This window comes from Barbus barbus (genome assembly GCF_936440315.1).
Source record: "Barbus barbus genome assembly, chromosome: 33".
Lineage (NCBI taxonomy): Eukaryota > Metazoa > Chordata > Actinopteri > Cypriniformes > Cyprinidae > Barbus > Barbus barbus.
In genome coordinates, this window is record NC_136761.1 from 1,105,701 (window position 1) to 1,128,960 (window position 23,260).

General features: G+C 43.0%; 1 protein-coding gene across 1 annotated transcript in view; it reads right to left on the reverse strand.

Annotated features, from left to right (window-relative positions):
- The window catches only part of msnb (moesin b), a gene marked incomplete at both ends in the record, with an annotated part of 40,411 nt that extends 19,938 nt beyond the window's left edge, over positions 1-20,473 (reverse strand). Inside the window, 7 exons of the mRNA XM_079391226.1 lie at positions 10,836-10,999; positions 11,090-11,186; positions 11,303-11,449; positions 11,523-11,606; positions 11,703-11,977; positions 20,187-20,282; positions 20,378-20,473. Of these exons, the coding sequence (XP_079247352.1) occupies positions 10,836-10,999; positions 11,090-11,186; positions 11,303-11,449; positions 11,523-11,606; positions 11,703-11,977; positions 20,187-20,282; positions 20,378-20,473 (959 nt within the window). The remainder of the gene's footprint in view (positions 1-10,835; positions 11,000-11,089; positions 11,187-11,302; positions 11,450-11,522; positions 11,607-11,702; positions 11,978-20,186; positions 20,283-20,377) is intronic.
- Between the last annotated feature and the right edge of the window lie 2,787 nt (positions 20,474-23,260).

Below are 23,260 nucleotides of genomic sequence, written 5' to 3' on the forward strand. Positions count from 1 at the left end.
GCTAAGGACCAAGGTATGATGTACCTACATTTCACTGCTGGTTATACTCTGTATAATTGTGTATGTGACAAATAAAACTCTTGAATCTTGAATGTGAACTTCCCCAGCACTGGCTAGATTAGGTTGAATGGCCCGTCCCATTCACCCTGTTTGCTGCACTGCACAAGTTACTTCCCTTGCCTTGCATGACTGTTCCAGGGCCGTCTCTAATGGAGGCAGTGTCAAGTGCACTAAAAGAATTAACAATATAAAAATGTGTTGGCTTTCTTTGTGCTGACCTATGACCTTATGGAAATGTTTTGGTAATTGGAAGATTGGAAAAAAATTTGTGACGGACTAAAATGGCACAAACATGAAGAAGAGCTGTTGCCGATGACATGACCATTACAATTGTGAAGTATGGTTGCACTGTGGAAACTGACATCTGGAACAAAAACTATCAGAAGACACAATACTTTACATAGAAATGACTTCAGGCCCATTCACAAGAAAAATAATAATAACATTAACTATGAAGATAAAGTCCTTAAGATCATTCTACATTTAGAAGAATACTGAGAATCCACACCATATGGTATAACTATAATTTTATAATGATAATTACTACAATGATAATGATATAACGATAATGATGATAATGAGGAAGGAACAACTGGAACATTTGAGAACACTTTTTTTCCAGCTGATGAACAATAAAACACTGATAGCTAATCAATCCATATGAATTTAAAGGGCTCACTCATTAAGTGGATGAGAAAACAGAAAAGTACATCGCCAAGATTGGATGGACTCAAAATGTAGCATGCTGAGGACATCTGCTGGTTAAGGCCATGTAAATGAAAGAAGACCCGCAAAAACTGACACTGGTACTGACTCACATGAAAGCGTGAACAAAATTTGTCTTAAAAAAAACTAAAAAAACTACAATTCTAATTCTGAAATGCTAGATTCTGTGTTTCAACAGTATGATGACATTGCAACAATCCCATTGGATACTAAACAGTATGCCAATGAAAGATGCATCAACAAAAATACTCATTCAAAGATGCAACCAGTAACTTGGAGTGAGAAAATATGACCTTAAGTGCATCTTTAGTTCTGCCACGGTCTGTAAGAATAAGAAACCTCTGACTGCATTCTCACTGAAATTGCACTGTGACTTGTGTGCAACGTCTGGACAAACTACAGGTCCTTCTCAAAAAATTAGCATATTGTGATAAAGTTCATTATTTTCTGTAATGTACTGATAAACATTAGACTTTCATATATTTTAGATTCATTACAACACAACTGAAGTAGTTCAAGTCTTTTATTGTTTTAATATTGATGATTTTGGCATACAGCTCATGAAAACCCAAAATTCCTATCTCAAAAAATTAGCATATCATGAAAAGGTTCTCTAAACGAGCTATTAACCTAATCATCTGAATCAACTAATTAACTCTAAACACCTGCAAAAGATTCCTGAGGCTTTTAAAAACTCCCAGCCTGGTTCATTACTCAAAACCGCAATCATGGGTAAGACTGCCGACCTGACTGCTGTCCAGAAGGGCATCATTGACACCCTCAAGCAAGAGGGTAAGACACAGAAAGAAATTTCTGAACGAATAGGCTGTTCCCAGAGTGCTGTATCAAGGCACCTCAGTGGGAAGTCTGTGGGAAGGAAAAAGTGTGGCAGAAAACGCAGCACAACGAGAAGAGGTGACCGGACCCTGAGGAAGATTGTGGAGAAGGACCGATTCCAGACCTTGGGGGACCTGCGGAAGCAGTGGACTGAGTCTGGAGTAGAAACATCCAGAGCCACCGTGTACAGGCGTGTGCAGGAAATGGGCTACAGGTGCCGCATTCCCCAGGTCAAGCCACTTTTGAACCAGAAACAGCGGCAGAAGCGCCTGACCTGGGCTACAGAGAAGCAGCACTGGACTGTTGCTCAGTGGTCCAAAGTACTTTTTTCGGATGAAAGCAAATTTTGCATGTCATTCGGAAATCAAGGTGCCAGAGTCTGGAGGAAGACTGGGGAGAGGGAAATGCCAAAATGCCTGAAGTCCAGTGTCAAGTACCCACAGTCAGTGATGGTCTGGGGTGCCATGTCAGCTGCTGGTGTTGGTCCACTGTGTTTTATCAAGGGCAGGGTCAATGCAGCTAGCTATCAGGAGATTTTGGAGCACTTCATGCTTCCATCTGCTGAAAAGCTTTATGGAGATGAAGATTTCATTTTTCAGCACGACCTGGCACCTGCTCACAGTGCCAAAACCACTGGTAAATGGTTTACTGACCATGGTATTACTGTGCTCAATTGGCCTGCCAACTCTCCTGACCTGAACCCCATAGAGAATCTGTGGGATATTGTGAAGAGAAAGTTGAGAGACGCAAGACCCAACACTCTGGATGAGCTTAAGGCCGCTATCGAAGCATCCTGGGCCTCCATAACACCTCAGCAGTGCCACAGGCTGATTGCCTCCATGCCACGCCGCATTGAAGCAGTCATTTCTGCAAAAGGATTCCCGACCAAGTATTGAGTGCATAAATGACCATAATGGCCATTCTTTTATTGGTCGGATGAAATATGCTAATTTTTTGAGATAGGAATTTTGGGTTTTCATGAGCTGTATGCCAAAATCATCAATATTAAAACAATAAAAGGCTTGAACTACTTCAGTTGTGTTGTAATGAATCTAAAATATATGAAAGTCTAATGTTTATCAGTACATTGCAGAAAATAATGAACTTTATCACAATATGCAAATTTTTTGAGAAGGACCTGTATTGTTGCTAAACAGTTTGGCAGCAAATGGAATTTACATGCTCTGCGAAATAGCGACATTCCTCAATCCGAAACTGTGTCTTTTTCGGCCTCTTTCGGCAGTACTTGACTTCATCCTAAACTCAAAAAAAAAAAAAAAAAAACTTTCTCTCCACCTACTAGCTTGCACTTATTTGAACAATGACTGAGACTTGGTGTTACGAGCACTTCCTCTGTCTGACTGCCTCTTCAAGATGAATCGCTTTTTGTATTCCCCAATTGTAAGTCGCTTTGGATAAGAGCGTCTGCCAAATGACTAAATGTAAATGTAAATGTGTCATTTAAAGATGATTGGTGATAATAAAAGGCGATCTCTGATCCATGCTGTCAAAGTGCTAATTGATGAGCTGGGATTTGATGACGAACACAGACAAATACCGAACTGCCACCTGCAAATTAAAAAAAAAAAAATAATATCATATGTTCCTTTTCATATCATTCGTAACTTTTTTTTTCCCACAATTTTCCATGTACTTTGATTGATTTATAAATATTGAAGATAGTCCTGTTTTGTTATTAGGGGATATGAATAGTTCCCTTCCAGGAACTTCGAGCTGCGTCGAAAACGCATATGGGAACGCCTTCAGCGTGACCAGGCTCTGAATATGATGTGTAATCAGTCAAACAAGGGCGAGGCGTCACGGGTGGGGTGACGTCACGACCAGGAAGCATATAAGCACGTGCGGCGGAGCCGGCTTCAGCTTTTTGTCATTCAGCGAAGCGCTCTGTGTGTGTCAGTCTTATTTACTGTTGTTTGTCCTAGTTTTAAGTGGAAAGCATTCAGTATCATGCCAAAGCCAAGGGCAAGCTCAGGGGTGAAGCTTTCAGACCATGTTTTGAGTCGTGTGTGCATCCTTGCCCTCGCTATATCATGAGCGAGGACACACACGATTTGCGCGTGGACTGCCTGGGTGCGGAGCACGCAAAATCGGTCTCCGCACCCGGAGGGCTCTCTTCGAGAAGGGAGCCTTCGCGAGCTCCCCACGCGGTGCCGGTCCCGCTGCTGCCAAGGCAGAGCGGCGGCTGCACTCGTGGGGCTCGCAGGCTGATCTGGCTGGCGAGTGTGAGACGGGCATGTCCCTATCTCCTCCTGTATCAGCCAGATCTGGCGCCCCGTCTCTCGGTGTGGAAGCTGTCTCTTCCCCGAGACTAGGGCTCAATGCTTCGTCTCTCTTCCTCTGAGGAGGTTGATGTGAGCGTTCACGAGGTTTCGCCGCCTCTGTCACCCCAATATGATATAACTATGAAAGCTTTGTAAGCTGCAGTGTTTGCACAAGCATAAAATGAATAAAGCCGGTCCCGCTTCTGCCTTTAAATCAGAAAAAAAGGCAGAGCGGCGGCTGCGCACGCGGGGCTTGCGGAGAGTAAAAAAAAAAAAAAAAAAAAGAGAAAAAGGCTGATCTGGCTGGCGAGAGTCAGACGGGCATGTCCCTATCTCCTCCCGCGCCTGATCTGGCGCCCCGTCTCTCGGTTCGGAAGCGGTCTCTTCCCCCGAGACGAGGGCTTGACGCTGCGTCCTCCGAGGAGGTTGATGTGACGAGCGTTGACGAGGTTTCGCCGCCTCTCTCGCCCCAGAGAGCTACTTCTACACAGGAGCCTTCCGTTTTCCCCGATCTCCTCACCGAGGTGTCGAGATCGCGGGTGAAATTTTTTCGTCCCGGCCAGTCGTATATGCGCGGTATGCGGCGATGATGCCGCGGGTTGAACAGACGCTTGCGAGCTATCTGTCTCCCTCCAAGGCATCGCCTTTGAAGGCTCCTGCTCTGCTTACAACATCTTTGGTGGGCAGAGGGTATGCACCCTCTCTAAACTCAGGTGGCTGCTGGGCGGGCGCAGCCTCCTCCGCATACCAGCTCCTCGCGCAAGAGGTCCTGACGGGCGAGCCCCAGGACCGCGGAGGGCGACCCCTACTGGGGTGGAGTGGCTTGCACCGCCGCACTCGGTGACCACTTCACCTCGGTGCCCTCCAGGGACTTGTCTGCTGACCCTGCCGCTGTTCCAGGGCACGGCCGGTCCCAGCGAGTATATTTCTCAGGTTTGTCCGCCCGGCAGCGCGGAGCCGAGAAACTCGCCTCAGCCGCCAGATTACGCGTCTCATTCCGGTGCGCCGCATCGAGACAGCGGTCTGGCCGCTTCTCTGAACCCAGAGGTCAGTCTCGAGAGACTGATTCCCTTAGAAGATCATTGGGCAGCGAGCTGCCGAATGTGTCTCTTTGGGTCCTGCCTTGCAGGGTCTGGTTCGTTCAGAGGTCCTGGCGGGTGAGCCCCAGTACTACGGAGGACGACCCCTACCGGGGTAGAGCGGCTTACACCGCGGCACACGGTGACCGTCTCCCCTGGGCGCGGAGCCGAGAAACTCGCCTCAGCCGCCAGATTACGCGTCTCCTGCCGGTGCGCCGCTTCAAGACAGCGGTCTGGCTGCACCAGAGGTCAGTCTCGAGAGACTGATTCCCTTAGTAGAGCATTTGACAGCCTGGCAGCGGCTGCCGAATGTGTCTCCTTGGGTCCTGCAGACCGTAGAGAAAGGCTATCGTATTCAGTTCGGCGGGCCACCCCCGCCGTTCTGCGGGGTTGTTATGACTGCGGTCCGCCCCGGGCAGGCTCTGGTTGTGGAACAGGAAGTTGGTACTCTGCTGATGAAGGAAGCCATCGAGTTGGTTCCTCCTCACGAGACCCAGTCCGGTTTCTACAGCCGGTACTTCATTGTTCCGAAGAAGGATGGAGGGCTGAGGCCCATACTGGATCTGCGTCTACTGAACCGCTCAGTCAGAAAGCTGAAGTTCAGGATGCTTACTATCAAGCAGGTCGTGACTCAAATCAGGTCCGAGGACTGGTTTGTCACGATAGATCTCAAAGACGCATATTTCCATGTTTCCATCCTTCCTTCTCACAGGAAGTTCCTGAGGTTCGCCTTTGGGGGGAAAGCGTACCAATATCGGGTTCTTCCCTTCGGCCTAGCACTTTCACCCCGCACTTTCACCAAGTGTGTGGATGCGGCACTGGCCCCGTTGCGGCTTCAGGGCATCCGCATACTCAATTATATCGACGATTGGTTGATCCTCGCTCAATCAGAGCGGTTGGCGGTTCGGCATCGAGATGTCGTTCTCGCCCACATGAAAGAACTGGGGTTGAGACTGAATGCCAAGGAAAGTGTGCTTTCTCCGGTTCTGAGAATCACTTATCTAGGCGTGGTGTGGGATTCGACCACGATGCAGGCACGATTGTCCCCTGCTCGGATCGAGTCGATCCTTACTACAGTCAGGAGAGTGCGAGAAGGCCAGTCACTCACTGTCAAGCAGTTTCAGAGACTGCTGGGGCTCATGGCAGCTGCGTCCAGCGTGACACCTTCTGGCCTGCTGTACATGAGACCCCTACAGTGGTGGCTCAAGACCAAGGGGGTCTCCCTGAGGGGAAACTCACTCCGCGCTGTCAAAGTGTCACGCCGTTGTGTCCGTGCCTTCGACATGTGGAGGAATCCTTGGTTCTTGTCCCAGGGCCCGGTGTTGGGAGCTCCTTGTCACCGCGTCTCGCTAGCGACGGACGCTTCCCTCACCGGTTGGGGTGCGGTCATGAGTGGCCACCCTGCCCGCGGTCTGTGGAGAGGTTGCCACCTGACGTGGCATATCAATCGGCTAGAGATGTTAGCGGTGTTCCGAGCACTCAAGCACTTCCTCCCAGACCTGAGAGATCACCACGTGCTGGTGCGCACCGACAGCACGGCAGTGGTCTCTTACATCAACCACCAAGGAGGTCTGCGGTCGCGCCCCTTGTACAAGCTGGCACACCAGATCCTTGTGTGGTCCCAGGGCAAGCTCTTATCTCTGAGAGCTATGCACATACCTGGGCATCTCAATGTGGGAGCAGACATCCTGTCGAGGCAGGGGCTGAGGCCCGGGGAATGGAGGCTTCACCCCGAGGTGGTGAAGCAGATTTGGGGTATTTTCGGCCAGGCCCAGGTGGACCTCTTTGCGACTCAAGAGTCAGCACAATGTCCTCTCTGGTTCTCGCTGACCCCTCCAGCTCCTCTGGGACTGGACGCTATGGTACAGACGTGGCCGAGGCTCCGTCTGTACGCCTTCCCCCCGATCGCTCTGCTCCCTGGAGTTCTGGCGAGAGTGCGCCGGGACGAGGTCAGTCTACTGTTAGTAGCACCGTTCTGGCCGGGCCGAGTATGGTTCTCGGACCTGATATCTCTCCTCGACGGCACTCCGTGGGAAGTGCCCGTCAGGAGGGACCTCCTCTCACAGGCCGGGGGCACCGAGGTGCACCCTCGCCCGGAGTGATGGAAGCTGTTGGTGTGACGCCCTGAGGGGGCACAGCTCATAGCTTCCGGTCTGTCAACCGAGGTTGTCGAGACCATCCTCCAATCCAGAGCTCCCTCTACGAGGAAACTGTACGCCTTGAAGTGGAGGCTCTTCACTTCTTGGTGCGGGGACCGCCAGCTTGACCCAGTCAACTGCCCCGTTGGTGCAGTACTGGAGTTCCTGCAGGCCCGTTTCTCCGCAGGGGTAACCCATTACACTGTTAAGGTGTACGTGGCAGCTATTTCGTCATACCACGCCCTTACCGGTGGCCAGTCAGTGGGTAGACACCCCCTGGTTACACGTTTCCTCCGCGGTGCGCTGAGGCTGAGGCCTCCGGTACGATCTCGTCCCTACGTGGGATCTGGCTGTGGTTCTGGAGGCTCTGTGCAATGCACCTTTCGAGCCCATTCAGGAGATAACTGAGAGACTCCTCACTATCAAGACCGTTTTCTTATTGGCTATCACCTCTCTGAGGAGGGTGAGTGACCTTCAGGCCCTGACTACGGCCTCTATTCACTTTGCGCCCGGTTCGGCGAAAGTATTCCTCTACCCCCGCGTGGGGTATGTTCCGAAGGTCCCATCAGTCGTTCCACAGCCGGTCGTACTGCAGGCCTTCTGTCCTCCTCCCTTCGGGGAGCCAGACCAGGAGAAGCACAACCGTATGTGTCCAGTGCGAGCACTAGACGCATACATCCACAGGTCCTCCCTGTGGAGAAAGCGGACCAGCTGCCCGTGTGGTATGGTCCGCCTAAGAGGGGTCTTCCTGCTACGAAGCCCTCCTCTTAGTAGGTGGATTGTGGGTGCCATGGCTTTGGCATACGAGGCCTCTGAGCTCCCCCCGCCGGTGGGAGTCAGAGCGCACTCAACCCGAGGTGTGGCGGCCTCCGAGGCCTTCTGGGCAGGTGTTCCATGCAGGACATCTGCAACGCAGCTGGGTGGTCCACGCCCCTGACTTTCGTTAGGTTCTATGACCTCGACATCCGAGCCACTCCCGGCTCCTCTGTCCTTTCGTCCTGACACCAGGCAGGGACTTGTCAGTCTGGCGGCGTTGGTATCTCGTTCCCATATGCGTTTTCGACGCAGCTCGAAGTTCCTGGAAGGGAACGTTTCAGGTTACGTATGTAACCATGGTTCCCTGAAGGGAACGAGACGCTGCGTCGTGTTGCCACACTTCCGGCATCCCTGCCAGCACTTGCTTCATGACTTGAAGCTGAAGCCGCACGTGCTTATATGCTTCCTGGTCGTGACGTCACCCCACCCGTGACGCCTCGCCCTTGTTTGACTGATTACACATCATATTCAGAGCCTGGTCACGCTGAAGGCGTTCCCATATGCGTTTTCGACGCAGCGTCTCGTTCCCTTCAGGGAACCATGGTTACATACGTAACCTGAGACGTTATTGTTAATGCTTGGATAGGCATTGCTAAAAGCTAAAAGGCTATAAACAGAATATAGCTAAATGCTTTAAAGGTCTATGTGAAGGTCCATTTATCTTTATGTTTATTATCTTCTATTGTAAAATTGTTATTATTTCTGACTTGGCCTAAATACATATTATAATAATTTCTGTTTGTTCTTGGTTTCTTTTTTATTTTATTCAATGGAAGCAGAAAAATAGCATAACAGAGGAGCACTGACAGAAGTTAGAGGTACTGAAAAATCTATCTATTCTTTTACCTATATTTTGTACCTGTGGGCTTTTGTGGGTGGAAGTGGGACAAAACATAATTGTGACAGGCAGGAGCAGAATTATTATTTTTTTTTTTTTTGCAGGAGCGGGACTGATTCATGATTCACAAGCATAGAGAAAAATTTTGATGATATCTAAACTGAGATCTCAATTTTTTTTGTCTTTCCAGATGGGCTTGAGTTATGTCAGTGCAGCAGTTGTTTGGCTATACTGGCAAGAGCTTCTTGCCTGGACCCTTCAGCAGAGACAGTCACTTCTTGGTACTCTTCACAGTCTTGAGTGCTTGCCCGCTGGCTAATATCTGTATTAATGACACTGATGTTATATTATTTTTCACTGCACCATTTCATAGGCTTGGGAAGTTGTGCCATCAAGTTACTGATGGCAATCTATGCCTGCAAGACCTGGGAAAACACAGTGCTCATTGCCCACAAGTTGGGCGTGTTCCACCAGTGCTGTCTCAGATGCATTCTCTGCATCTCTGCCGTATCTCAAATGAAGAGATCTTGCCAGTGTAAAAACCACAGACTTTCCATCATTGTGTCTTGGCATCGCCTGCAACTGGCAGTTCACATTCTGCGGCAATCAGATCAATGCCTAGCAAAAAACACAATGACATGGGTTCCGAAGGTGAAGAAAGCCAAATAAGACCTGGTGAAGTATGTTCAAAGAGGACATAAAGCAAGCCGGGTTTAACTGGAAAAAGGCACAAGCTCATGCAGTGAATTACAACCAGTGGAATATGCTTGAGCACTGTGGCAAAGACGGATCTAAAGAAGATGATGATACTATATGTAATATATACAATGAATATGTGGTTCTATTGCAGCAACATCAAATTTGAAAAGTCACTTGAAATGACAGCACCCTAAGAGACAATCAATCAATCAATACAATTAAATATTAAATTAAATTAAAATTGAGCATGTTACATTGGCAAAGAGGCAGAATAAAGTTTATTCTCTTGTAACATCTTTTGTTACTTAAGATACAATTTGTACTTATTGGCCATTGTTGAACAAAAATAATTCTTAAACATTAGTACAGGGCCTTTGCAAGGGTGCTAATGCATTGTAAAAGAAAACACTCAGAAGAAGAACTGTTGGAAATTTTATGCACCACTGCTGATATCTGGCCAAATAAAGTGCATTAGTTACAAAACAGACATATCAGTTCACATACTGTACCTATAATCACATTGCAGAACTATAAGAGGAAATCCATCCAGAAGCCATACTCATGATTTTGTGGCTACTGTAACTAACTAACTAACTGCATCCAACTGACGAGCAGACAATCCAACTTTCTCTGAATCGTTCATCAATGGCAAAGCACTCAGCCCTATGGAATTCTTCTGGCAGACAAAATGTGCTCAAATACTCAATTAATTGACAAACCAGCAACTCAAAACACCCTGCATTTGTAAGTGGAATCAGGGCTTTCCCTAGCTGACGTGGGGCTCGGTCCAAGGTAGGGAGCAGGGCCCCCTCGTTCCGTTTGTAATCACGTTCTGCAATGGCCCTGAGTGGAATTCTCTTTATGACTGTTTGAATTAGATGGCATCTCTTTAGGAGAAGCTTCCTGTGATCATGCCTGCCCTGTAACTCCTACCATTCAAAGAAGTAAAGCTCAAGTCTCAAATCTGCAATAGTGCTTGGAAATTTTGCAAGCCATATTTATTTATCTATTTGATACAATCAACATTTCTCCCAACTCAGTCATTTTGTAATAATTTGATTCAATTCTTTGACTACATTTCTGTGAAGAAAAATTGCAGTGCCACTTAAAAATTTTGCTAAAACTAGGAATTGTATAAGGCATGCTAATGTTAATGCCTTCTTAAGAAAACAGCTTTGACATTAGGAGCATTCCCACAATGTTTTAAAATGCTGTCTAGCTAGGCAGCTCACTAAGTTTTAGAACAGAGCTATTGTGTTAATTATTGAGTCTGCATAAAATACAGTATCCTGGATAATGTGATCTTACCTTAGGTATCATAAAAATGTCTGTGGGATATATCTGTTATTAATGTTGTCACCTCTCTTGTTGTCTCTTGTTCTTCTCCTCTTTGGCCTGCGCTTTCATCTGCTGCACCTCAATGGTGTCTGGCTTGCGGCGTCGCATGTAAAGATCATGGTTTCCCATGCACAGAGCCAGGATACGCTTGTTAATGCGCAGACGAGGTGCATAGAACACAAAATCCTGTGGATGAGCAAAGGACGTGTAGTGCAGCAGGTGAAAGACAGTGAATTAATTAATTAATTAAGGGTTAAATTTATGTTTTTTCATTACCGGTGACTTTTTGTCTATGGGCTTAATGACAAATTTCTTGTCATTGAAAGAAATATTCCGTATCTCACTCCAAGGGAATCCAATCTTAGGTGTCAGCCTGTTGAAAAACAGGAATACTAACATGGCACAGTCCATTGCAAAGAATTTACAACAAATTGAATTAGTTGTATTAGGTGCATTAAAGTTACAAATAAAATATAGATGAAGATGTACTTGTCTGAACGTTCATATATGTTGAGTCCCAAAGCATCAACACCCAACCACAACTCCGATCCTTTTTTGTTTTTGATGCTGAAATAGTTCACTCCATACATCTCCAGATCCTGGGAAATCTTCAAGTATTCTATCATAGCATCCTCTCTGTGGGGATAAAGCTTTACTAACCATGTACTCAAACAGCTAGTTTTAGGTTCAGAAGTTGTGAAGTTTCTACCTGAGCATGCCTTTGTGTTGCTCATGCCACACCTGGATTCGTTCTTCCCACTGTTCTTTAGTCAGTTTGTGTTGTTCTAGAACTCTAAAAGAAGGTATTTATATGGAAAACAGCAACTTTCAAAACACGATACTATAATGCAATCTTAGTTGGTGTTAAAAGAGTAGAATAGAGAAGCACCTTTGTGGCAGCAGTTTGTCTCTGCACAAATATCCAGGCACGTGATATTCCTTGTTGTAGTCACCGTATTTCATCTGCACAGCATATGAGGCCAGGAGAACCGCCGTCTCAGGTGGACAGTAGATATCATCGTTCAAGATCCCCTCTTTCACCTGGAGGAAGAAAAGACGCTGCGTAGCTTCTTGAATCAGCTCTTCAGCCACGTCCTCAGGGTAGAACTTTGCTCGGAATTTAATCAGCAGTGGGTTTTCCTTTCTGACATCTTGAGCAGTCACCTAACATATAAACACAAATGCATCTGTTAGATGTATTTCAGTATGTTCTTTACCTTGATTACAATCGTCATCCGTAAAGCATAAATAAAGTTTAATATCACTAATTTATAAATAAAGACGAACAAAAGCACAATCTAAGTGTTAACAGCTCAGAGGTAAGAGTGTTTTGGAATATCACTTCAGGCCGATCTATACACCACAATGCAACATAATTGCGACATCACTGCAGATCATGTTTAATTTACCCCCACCCCAAACAACTCTATGATATAGGAACATTTTTATTTTATTTTTTATATTTAAAACAGCCCAAGCATACCTATACATATAGAATGCTGCATCAAACTACTTAAAGTAAAAGTGTAAATAAATCAAATCCATAGTGCATTCCAAGTGATAAAGGGCTTAGTTCCATTTCAGCCAATTGCAAGGGTTTCACCAGTAGTGGGCACTTGTGCAACATAATCAATGATGTACATCTGAGTGAATGAGATGGAGGGAAGTTAGCAAGGGAATGGCATAAAAAACGAAGTGGAACGGAGACCCTGTGTGTCCTTTCTCCTTCTTCTACAGGTGTGGAACAACATGAGTGCCCCCTGTTGTTCTTGGGCTGTTTTATCATGCTGATCTAACTAGCCGTTTAGTAAAACACTGACTTCATGTTTTAGATACACTCTACATCTTCCAGCCAGGCGCTTACAGACCCATGCCCACATTACAGTTCACTGCCTGTGCCTGTGAGACAGTTGCAGGAATCCTATCTTTTGCAAGTGGACCCAACTTAATGGGAGAAACCAAAAAAAACAAAAAAAACAAAGCCATGTCCCTGGACATCTTTTCGGATTGAATGCTGGGGTGTTTGAAAAACACATGTTGTCTGTGACAACTCAGCATCTTATACAGATGCAGCATGCCCCAAAATTCAGAATGCAAGCAACATCTGCTCATCACCATTAAGCACCTGTGCAGCCTCTTCTTTGTTATAGTTCCAGCAGCTAACCTTAGACTCAACAGAAATTTTGTTTTTCTGATGATGCCTAAATGTGATACCACATGGTACTCCTGCTTCCCCGCTGTGTCAAAGGGAAGCCGCCTCCAAAAGGTAAAGGGGGAGGTGTTGCTGCAATTTATAGCAATATTTTCACTATTTCTCAGAGGGCGGGCTTCAAGTATAACTCGTCTGAAGTAATGGTGCTTCATGTAACGTTATCCAGAGAAACAAGTGTTAATGATAAATCCATGTGATGTTTGTACTGGCTACTGTATACAGGCCCCCAGGGCATTATACAGACTTTACTAAAGAATTTGTTAATTTTCTATCTGAGTTAGTGCTGTCTTCAGGTAAAGTCTTAATTGTTTGTGATTATATTATCCATGTCGATAATGAAAAGGATGCATTGGGATCAGCATTAATAGACATTCTGAACTCTATTGGGGTTAGACAACACGTATCAGGACCTACTCATTGTCAAAATCGTACTCTAGATTTAATACTGTCACATGGAATTTTTGGGGCATGCTGCATCTGTGTAAGCTGCTGAGTGGTCACAGACAACGTGTTTTTCTAACACCCCAGCATTCAATTCGTAAAGATGTCCAGTGTTAATGACATTGAAATTCTGCAGCAGAGCGATGATATCTCAGATCATTATCTAGCATACATCTTCATACAGCTAAATCTATAAAGTCAACTCCTTGGTATATACAGTATGGTAGAACCATCACTTCTACCACAAAAGACTGCTTTGTAAATTATCATCCTGACTTCTAAATTCTAAATTCCCCAGCTTATCCAATAGCTCAGAAAATCTTAATGATGTAACAGAAACTATGGACTCTCTTTTCTAGCATTTTAGATATGGTTGCTCCTTTAAGGAAGATAAAGGAAAAGAGTCTGACACCATGATATAATGAGCATACTCGTGCCCTAAAGAGAGCAGCGTGGAAAATGGAGCGCAGCTGGGAGAAAACAAAACTAGAGGTATTTTCAATTGCATGGCGGGAAATTTTCTTCTCCTACAGAAAAGCATTAAAAATTATTATTTTTTTGCCTCTTTTAGTCTTTTTTAATTCTTACAAACACAACCCCAGGTATTTATTCAATACAGTGGCCAACTTGCCGAAAAAAAATAAAGCATCAACAGGCGTTGACATTTCCCAACAGCGTGGCAGTAATGACTTTTTGAACTACTTTACTTCCAAGATTGATACTATTAGAGATAAAATTGTAACCATGCAGCTATCAGGTACCGTATCGCATCAGACAGTGCACTATAGATCCCCTAAGGAACAGTTCCACTCATATTATCAATTATCTACTATAGGATAATTGTTTTTATATTGTATAAACTTGTTAATCATCTAAACCAGTGCTTCTCAAAGTCCGGACTCCGGTCCGGATCCGGACCCGGAGGGAATTCAATCCGGACCCGCTTCTATTTCATATTTCAAGAACACTAATTATATTTCCTACTTTGATAAACGCACGTTAAACTTGTAAATCATTTGTTTATTTATTCGTATTTTTTTATGTCTTTTGGAGAAGGTCCGAAATTGCAGGCGAGATATTGAAACTTTTCCTTCATGACATTTGTTGTCATCATGACATCCAGTGAGCGTATGACGTTTGACGTAATCGGGCGACATTTCCCCGCTAATATTTTTATTTTTTTGTTTTGTTTTGCTATCACTTATATTATGGCAATTTGTCTTATAGCAGTGCCCAGTGTATACATTTATTTGTGGCGGCTTGTCACAATATCAAAACTGACCACTACAAATAGATTTTCCAAAAGGCTCATACTTCGTTGAATAAACTGAGCACTGCGCGTTTCAAAAATAAAATGCTGCGCGGGTGTTTTTATATGAATGTATCTTTTAAAAGAACCGTCCGTTTTCTTCAGAAAAGCTTTGATGTCAATTTTCATTTGGTCTGTAATGGCTGATAAAGTAGCGCTTATTTGATTACAGTCGTTACCGGGGAAACAGCTATATATCACGCTCCAACAGCGCCTCCTGCTGGCAGAGAATCAACTTGCATTTGCTAGTCTGCGGGAAACACTGGTGTCTGTCAGCAAACATAAACAAAAAAGCATGCTTCAGAACTGTTTTGAGAAGGTGCTTAAGTTTTGAGCCATGTATTATTACTATGAATTAGGCTACTACTACTACTATTACTATCTTGTGCCCTGCAATAACCATTTACGCAAACTCTCTTTTGATATAAAGGGAAAAAAAGAGAAAATCGGCCCAAAAAATCAGCATCATATATCGGCCATAGGCTGCCCTGATTTCTAAATATCGGCATTGGCCAGAGAAAAAACATTATAGGTCGACTTCTACTGCTGACACTTAAATTAATTGTTTTGCCACTTTTGCACTTGTTATTAAAGTATTTTGAATGCAAAGGGAACCTTTTTTTTTTTTAAATGAGTGTTTATTTGTTATATGTTATGTATGTTTATTAAAAACACGTTTTGTAATAACCAATTGTTCCGGACCTTTGACACTGATGAAAATTCAGATTTGGACCTTTGAATGTAGACTTTGAGAACCCCTGATCTAAACCAACAACATGTATATCAAACCCTATTCCATCTAAAGCCGGGCTCACACTGTGCGATTTATTTAGTCTTTTGCGATTGTTGCTTGTCACACTGTACGAACATGATCCCCATGTCAGACTGTAGGATCTCAGTTGTCTTAATGTCAGACTGTACGACAGTCAAGAAGCGATAAAAACGGACGTACTCAAGAAGACTTGTCCGGAGTTTTACGTCATCAATACGTGACCCGCGTTCTCTCGCTATAATGCTAGCTAGCAAACAACAGCAACGTGTAGCGTTAGTTTTCTTAATTACATGCCTTGATGTTAAAAAAAAAATGAAAAAGACGACGTGTGGAGCAAGTCATGGCTGGGCAAAAAAGGACTTTATGGACGTCCAGTTCTACAGAGCGAACTTGAGGTAATTTTGTTATTCGAGTTTAAACATCCTGCCCCTTAATAAATAAACTTTAAGTAAACTTTACTTTGTACATATATTGTTTTTACAAATAATGAATGGTTTGAAGTTGTCGCGCTAATTGCGTCATCAAGTTCGGTGCTCCTATTGGTTCTTGGTTTGACGGTCGTCGTAGGAGGTGTCACACTGCAGGAAAGTGTCTGAAATCTTCTGACACTGCCAGAATTTAATCGGAGGAAAAAATTGGTCGCAACGGCCATTAATCGGCTGTCGGTGAACATGTCAAACCAGCGATCTAGACAACCGATTTTAGCCTAGGATTATAGGAATCTTTTAGGATTTTAGGATTTTCAAAATTTGTCTCAGACGACCAAATCGTGGCCAAAATCGCACAGTGTGAGCCGGGCTTAAGCTACTTAAAGAGGTGCTTCCAGAAGTCATAGATCCTCTTCTGACTATTATAAAGGATATTCCCAAAAACCTTCAAACTGGCTATTATTAAGACTATTTTTAAATGAATGAAGAGTGAATGAAGAGGTATAATACCGATCACAAGGGCAGTATGTTAGTACCTCAAGGCTCAGTACTAGGACTATTGCTTTTGAGTGAAGTGAGTGGAGTGAAGTGACATTCAGCCAAGTATGGTGACCCATACTCGGAATTCGTGCTCTGCATTTAACCCATCCAACGTGCACACACACAGCAGTGAACACACACACACCGTGAACACACACACAGCAGTTCACACACACACACCGTGAACACACACCCGGAGCAGTGGGCAGCCATTTTATGCTGCAGCGCCCGGGGAGCAGTTGGGGGTTCGGTGCCTTGCTCAAGGGCACCTCAGTCGTGGTATTGAGGGTGGAGAGAGCGCTGGACATTCACTCCCCCCACCTACAATCCCTGCCGGCCGGAGACTCGAACCTGCAACCTTTGGATTACAAGTCCGACTCTCTAACCATTAGGCCACGACTCCCCCTTCTTTTCACGCTTTACATGTTACCCTTGGGAGATATCATCAGGAAACATGTTGTTAGCTTTCACTGTTATGCTGATGATACTCAGCTCTATATTTTTTTCGCATCCCAATGAAACATACCAATTTGCAAAACGGAACGCATAGTTGATATAAAAAACTGAATGACTAGTAATTTCTTACGGCTAAATTCTAAAAAACAAAACATCGGGCCAAAAATCTTCACCTTCACCTTGATGGCTGCTCTGTTAATTCTTCATCATTGGTTAGGAACCTAGGTGTTCTATTTGATAGCAATCTTTCCTTCGAAAGCCATGTTTCAAGCATTTGTAAAACTGCATTTTTCCATCTCAAAAATATATTTAAATTACGATCTATGCTCTCAATGACAAATGCAGAAATGTTTATTAATGCATTCACGACCTCAAGGTTAGATTATTGTAATGCTTTATTGAGTGGTTGCTCTGTGTGCTTAATAAACTCCAGCTGGTCCAAAATGCAGCAGCTAGAGTTCTTTCTAGAACAAGGAAGTATGACCATATTAGCCCGGTTCTGTCAACTCTGTACTGGCTCCATATTAAACATTGTATACATTTCAAAATCTTGCTAATTACTTATAAAGCCCTGAATGGATTAACTCCTCAGTACCTGAGTGAGCTCTTATCGCACTGTAGTCCTTCACATCTGCTGTGTTCTCAAAACTCTGGCCATTTGATAATTGTCGAAAATGTTGGCAGATCCTTTTCCTACTTAGCTCCCAACTGTTAGGCTGCATTAATTAGGTCAACCGGAACTGGGAACACTTCCCATAACACCCAATGTACTTGTTATATCGTTAGAAAAATGGCATCTACGCTAATATTAGTCTGTTTCTTTCTTATTCCAAGGTCACCGTAACCACCAGATCCAGTCTGTATCCAGATCAGATGGTCACTGCAGTCACCCAGATCCAATCCGTATCCGGCCCAGATGGTGGATCAGGATGTAGAGATGACCTCTACAGCCCTGAATGTCAGCGGAGATCAGCACAACTAGATGAGCCTGAGACAGATCCCCAGTGAAGACCACGTCACCTAGACGGCCATCGACACAAGACCACAGGAACCAAATGAGTCTGCAAAATCTGACTTTGCTGTAGCATGGAATTAAACTGCTGGTTTCATCTGGCCAGAGGAGAACTGGCCCCCTGACTGAGCCTGGTTTCTCCCAAGGTTTTTTTCTCTATTTCTGTCACCTATGGAGTTTTGATTCCTTGCCACTGTCGTCTCTGGCTTGCTTAGTTGATTGCACAGATACTATTTGAACTAAACTGAGCTGGACGATGACATCACTGAATCAACGATGAAATGATTTTAACTGAAACTGAGTGTTTACTGTTGTCCTTTTGTATTATTACGAACTATTTTTCCTATTTAATATTGCAAAGCTGCTTTGACATAGTCTGTATTGTTAGAAGCGTTATATAAATAAAGGTGACTTGACTTGACAATACACAACAGATATGTGCTGGCGCCAAAGGGTTTTGAGACTCATCCTGACTGTTTTGGTACAGCCCAATTGCTGGCTTTCTCTTTGGGAATTTGCCTCTTATTGATTAGCAGAGCAAGAAAAATAGTTCACCCCTTTGTTCAAAGAGATAGTCTACATAAGTTATTGTTTTCTTCCAATTTTTAATGGCTTTAAAGAGACTCAACAATTTCTTAAAGAAGCTTCCTTTCACATGTTGTGCCCGACATTCTTGTTCTTTGGTGAGTGACAGAGAAAGATTATCTTACAAATGTTGCAGATGCATATTTTCATGTTCTGATTGCCATGCATCACATGAAGCTCTTATGCTTCGGTTTTTAAAAGCCAGACAGGATTCTGCTATGCAGTCCATGAAGTTCATCAGAATGACAAGCTATTTTGTCACTATGCGTGCCTTTCTATATCAGTCTCGGTCTCTTGCTTAGTTATATCTCTGTGCATCTTTCCAATATGAGATATTTTTGAGACTGATGCTAAAGGCAGGCATTGATGTGATTTATTTAGGGCTACTTCACCTAAAACCACTGCAGGTGTGGAACAACAGCCTTTGGTGCACCCATCTCATCAACTCCATCAATAAATTGTGGTGTCATTGCATACATGCTTTTTTGGAAATGGATGGTCTTTTTGACAGTAGGCATACCATTAGGTATTGTTTCTAACTGTTGGAGGGTTTGCTATGGCTCACTCACAGCGTTCTAACATGGTCACTTCCCCATTCTGCATCACTGAACTGGCTACATATTCACCATTATGTAGTTCTAGGTGAAAATAGATCTGCTTTGGAATAAACAACCCACTGCCCACTTATAGCAATATTCTGGAGCCAAACCTGAGAAAGTAGACCAGCATATTCCACTGTGTTCCTGGACACGCAATTTGCGTAGCTGTAATTCATAGGCAGGGATTATGCTGATTGTGAATGAGCGTGCATTTACGAATGATTGGAATTCATTAACATACACATATTTAACTATCAAATATGATGTGTACGAAGCGTTTGTGAATCCGAAGAAGAGTTTTCAGGAAGATCCGTTTTACGCGCAAATTACTCAGAATTTACTCCTATATTTATGAATATTTCATGAATGAGGCCCATTGTCTTTAAGACAACTAAATTTAAAACCAGAAAATAGGTGTCCATATATTGAAATGAAGGTTAAATATTTCAAGAGGGTTACCAGCTGTTATGTTTAGGGTTAATGATTGGTTATGGGAATATAGAAATGAAATGAAAAGACAGTAAATCATTCCTGGAAATGAATAATGCAAATACTGAATTTAATGTTAAATGCTATGAAATAGCATATTTAAAAAAAAAAAAGTGTTGCTATTGCAGGATCATGCTACTCAGTAAAACATTGTGCAGAAAATATGTCTTTTTATGAGAAAAGCTCTGATAGGGGGATTAAAATCTGGCAACCATAAGCATGAAAACTTGTGGAGGTCAATCATTTCTGTTCTCATTTTTGCTGAATAAAATACATTTTATTAAATACACCTCTGTCAAATTGACTGCTGTTGCTTTGTGATTGTCTCAGCAAGTGGTGGTGGGTGAATATTCTTCTGCTAAAAGTGGGCATTTCACATTGAACACACTTGTGCAGAAAAATTCTGTCAACTGGTTAAAAGATTAAAAATAATATTTGATTAATTATTAAGTGAAAAATTCAGTTGTTCTTTTTTTTTCTTCAAAGCTTAAAACAAAAAGGTCAAGCATGCAAATATGATGAAGATTAACCCGCTTATTGAGTTTCAGCCATGTAGAGAAGCCCTTGCTGTCCTGATACTGCAGTCCAAAGTACCAGATCTCTCGGAGTCCAATCGTTTTCACAACCTTCAAGAGGACAAATGCACTGATCTCATTTATTGTTCAATGTTTATTGTGTTGCATTTTATGAATTGTGTCTAAATTCCATACAAAATACATACTTGGTCAAAAAGTTGTTTACCAGTTGTACTGGGCTGAATGGCAAACTCCAACTCAGCATCCATTGTAGTGACCCGTACGTTTATCTGAAAATACATGATGTGCAATAACACATGGCTTTGTTAAAACTATTGTAAAAGCACCTGCAGGTAGGGTCAGCTGCATTTTGAACAACTGAAATATGGCACCATCAGCTAAACAAAACACTAGCAATCAGAAGAGGTGCATCAACATTTAGACAGAGTCACATCTCAAAACCCGGGCTTAAAAGCAGGGTTTAGAACGAAGTTATCTCAGGGTTAAGCACAGTGTGAAAAGCCCAAAAATTGAATATATTAGTATTATGATTATAACTTAATTTGGCTTAAAATAAATTGAGAAGTATTCGCAATAACATCCAAATTAACTAAAAGGTTTGCACTGCATAAGTCCTAAACTGTGAAAATAGCTGTGAACTACTACATTCCATTCCATTCAACTCAACTCAAACAGCAAAAAAGCTTCTATAATCATGTTTTAAACAAGAGTATTTGAAAAAGATAAAGTTGGTATTAGAGAGAGGGAGAGAGAGTACAATTTTTTTTTTCCCTTACTGCTTTAACACATAGTCTATCATATGTATATCATTATTCTCACAAGCAAAAAGCAAAAACAAGGAAAAAATTCAAGATTTTTGAAAATAGGTAAAAATATGCATATTAATGAATCTGCAATAATAAATATATAATCAGTACTCACAGACATTTGACTTTATTTTTATAGCTCTTCACTGTTGTCTTCTCGTAATGGTCCGCTCTCGTCAGAGTCATATGAAAGGACTTGCGATATTCTTCAGGATTACCCTAGTTAATGTGCTCCATTGTGCCTCTAATCCAATGGCAGCGCTGGAATCTCTCTTCAGATTTAAGCCTTGTGTGGGAATTTGACCTCACATAGAAATCAAAAGGAAAGGAATAGAAATAACATTTACAGTATGCGAATATTTAGGAGGAATTTTTGTTGAGGTTCAACGCAAGCATACAATGGCAGACATCTAGCCAGCTGTCTGTAGTATTCTGTGTGCAAGCATGCCTAGTGAAAAATAAATGTACTAAAACGTATTTGAAATACATTTATTTCATGCTAAATATAATACAAATACATTTACATATTTATGTACTCAATAGAAATACCCTGCAATTGTTCAGGTACACTTTAAATATCTTGACTCTGAAGACCAATATTATTAAAAGATCATACAATCCTCATCAGTAGTGACATTAAAACACATTTTAGGATTAATATTAAGAAATGTGGATTGTGCACAAGTAGTACTCCAAATAAAGTTTAATTATTATTTTTATATCAGTAAGTCTCAAGCGATATATCTGTAAAAATGGTAATGCATTTGAACTAGACTTAGTATGAAATAAATATATTTTAAACACACTACTTTCTTATTAGGGATGTGAAATTGATATAGTTGAACACTGGAAATCAAAGGCCTAAAGATCACAGCAAAAATAAAGTGTAGAATGTACAAACCCGAGTCCAAAAAGTTGGGACACTGTACAAATTGTGAATAAAAACAGAATACAATGATGTTTCAAATTTCAATATTTTATTCAGAATACAACATAGATGACATATCAAATGTTTAAACTGAGAAAATGTATCATTTTAAGGGAAAAATAAGTTTATTTTAAATTTCATGGCATCAACACATCTCAAAAAAGTTGGGACAAGGCCATATTTACCACTGTGTGGCATCCCCTCTTCTTTTTATAACAGTCTGCAAACGTCTGGGGACTGAGGAGACAAGTTGCTCAAGTTTAGGAATAGGAATGTTGTCCCATTCTTGTCTAATACAGGCTTCTAGTTGCTCAACTGTCTTAGGTCTTCTTTGTCGCATCTTCCTCTTTATGATGCGCCAAATGTTTTCTATGGGTGAAAGATCTGGACTGCAGGCTGGCCATTTCAGTACCCGGATCCTCCTTCTACGCAGCCATGATGTTGTAATTGATGCAGTATGTTGTCTGGCATTGTCATGTTGGAAAATGCAAGGTCTTCCCTGAAAGAGACAACGTCTGGATGGGAGCATATGTTGTTCTAGAACTTGGATATACCTTTCAGCATTGATGGTGCCTTTCCAGATGTGTAAGCTGCCCATGCCACACGCACTCATGCAACCCCATACCATCAGAGATGCAGGCTTCTGAACTGAGCGCTGATAACAACTTGGGTTGTCCTTGTCCTCTTTAGTCCAGATGACATGGCGTCCCAATTTTCAAAAAAAAACTTCAAATTTTGATTCGTCTGACCACAGAACAGTTTTCCACTTTGCCACAGTCCATTTTAAATAAGCCTTGGCCCAGAGAAAACGCCTGTGCTTCTGGATCATGTTTAGATATGGCTTCTTTTTTGACCTATAGAGTTTTAGCCGGCAACGGCGAAAGGCACAGTGGATTGTGTTCACCGACAATGTTTTCTGGAAGTATTCCTGAGCCCATGTTGTGATTTCCATTACAGTAGCATTCCTGTATGTGATGCAGTGCCGTCTAAGGGCCCGAAGATCACGGGCATCCAGTATGGTTTTCCGGCCTTGACCCTTACGCACAGAGATTGTTCCAGATTTTTTTAATCTTTGGATGATATTATGCACTGTAGATGATGATAACTTCAAACTCTTCGCAATTTTTCTCTGAGAAAATCCTTTCTGAAATTGCTCCACTATTTTTCGCTGCAGCATTGGGGGAATTGGTGATCCTCTTGCCATCTTGACTTCTGAGAGACACTGCCACTCTGAGAGGCTCTTTTTATACCCAATCATGTTGCCAATTTACCTAATAAGTTGCAAATTGGTCCTCCAGCTGTTCCTTGTATGTACATTTAACTTTTCCGGCCTC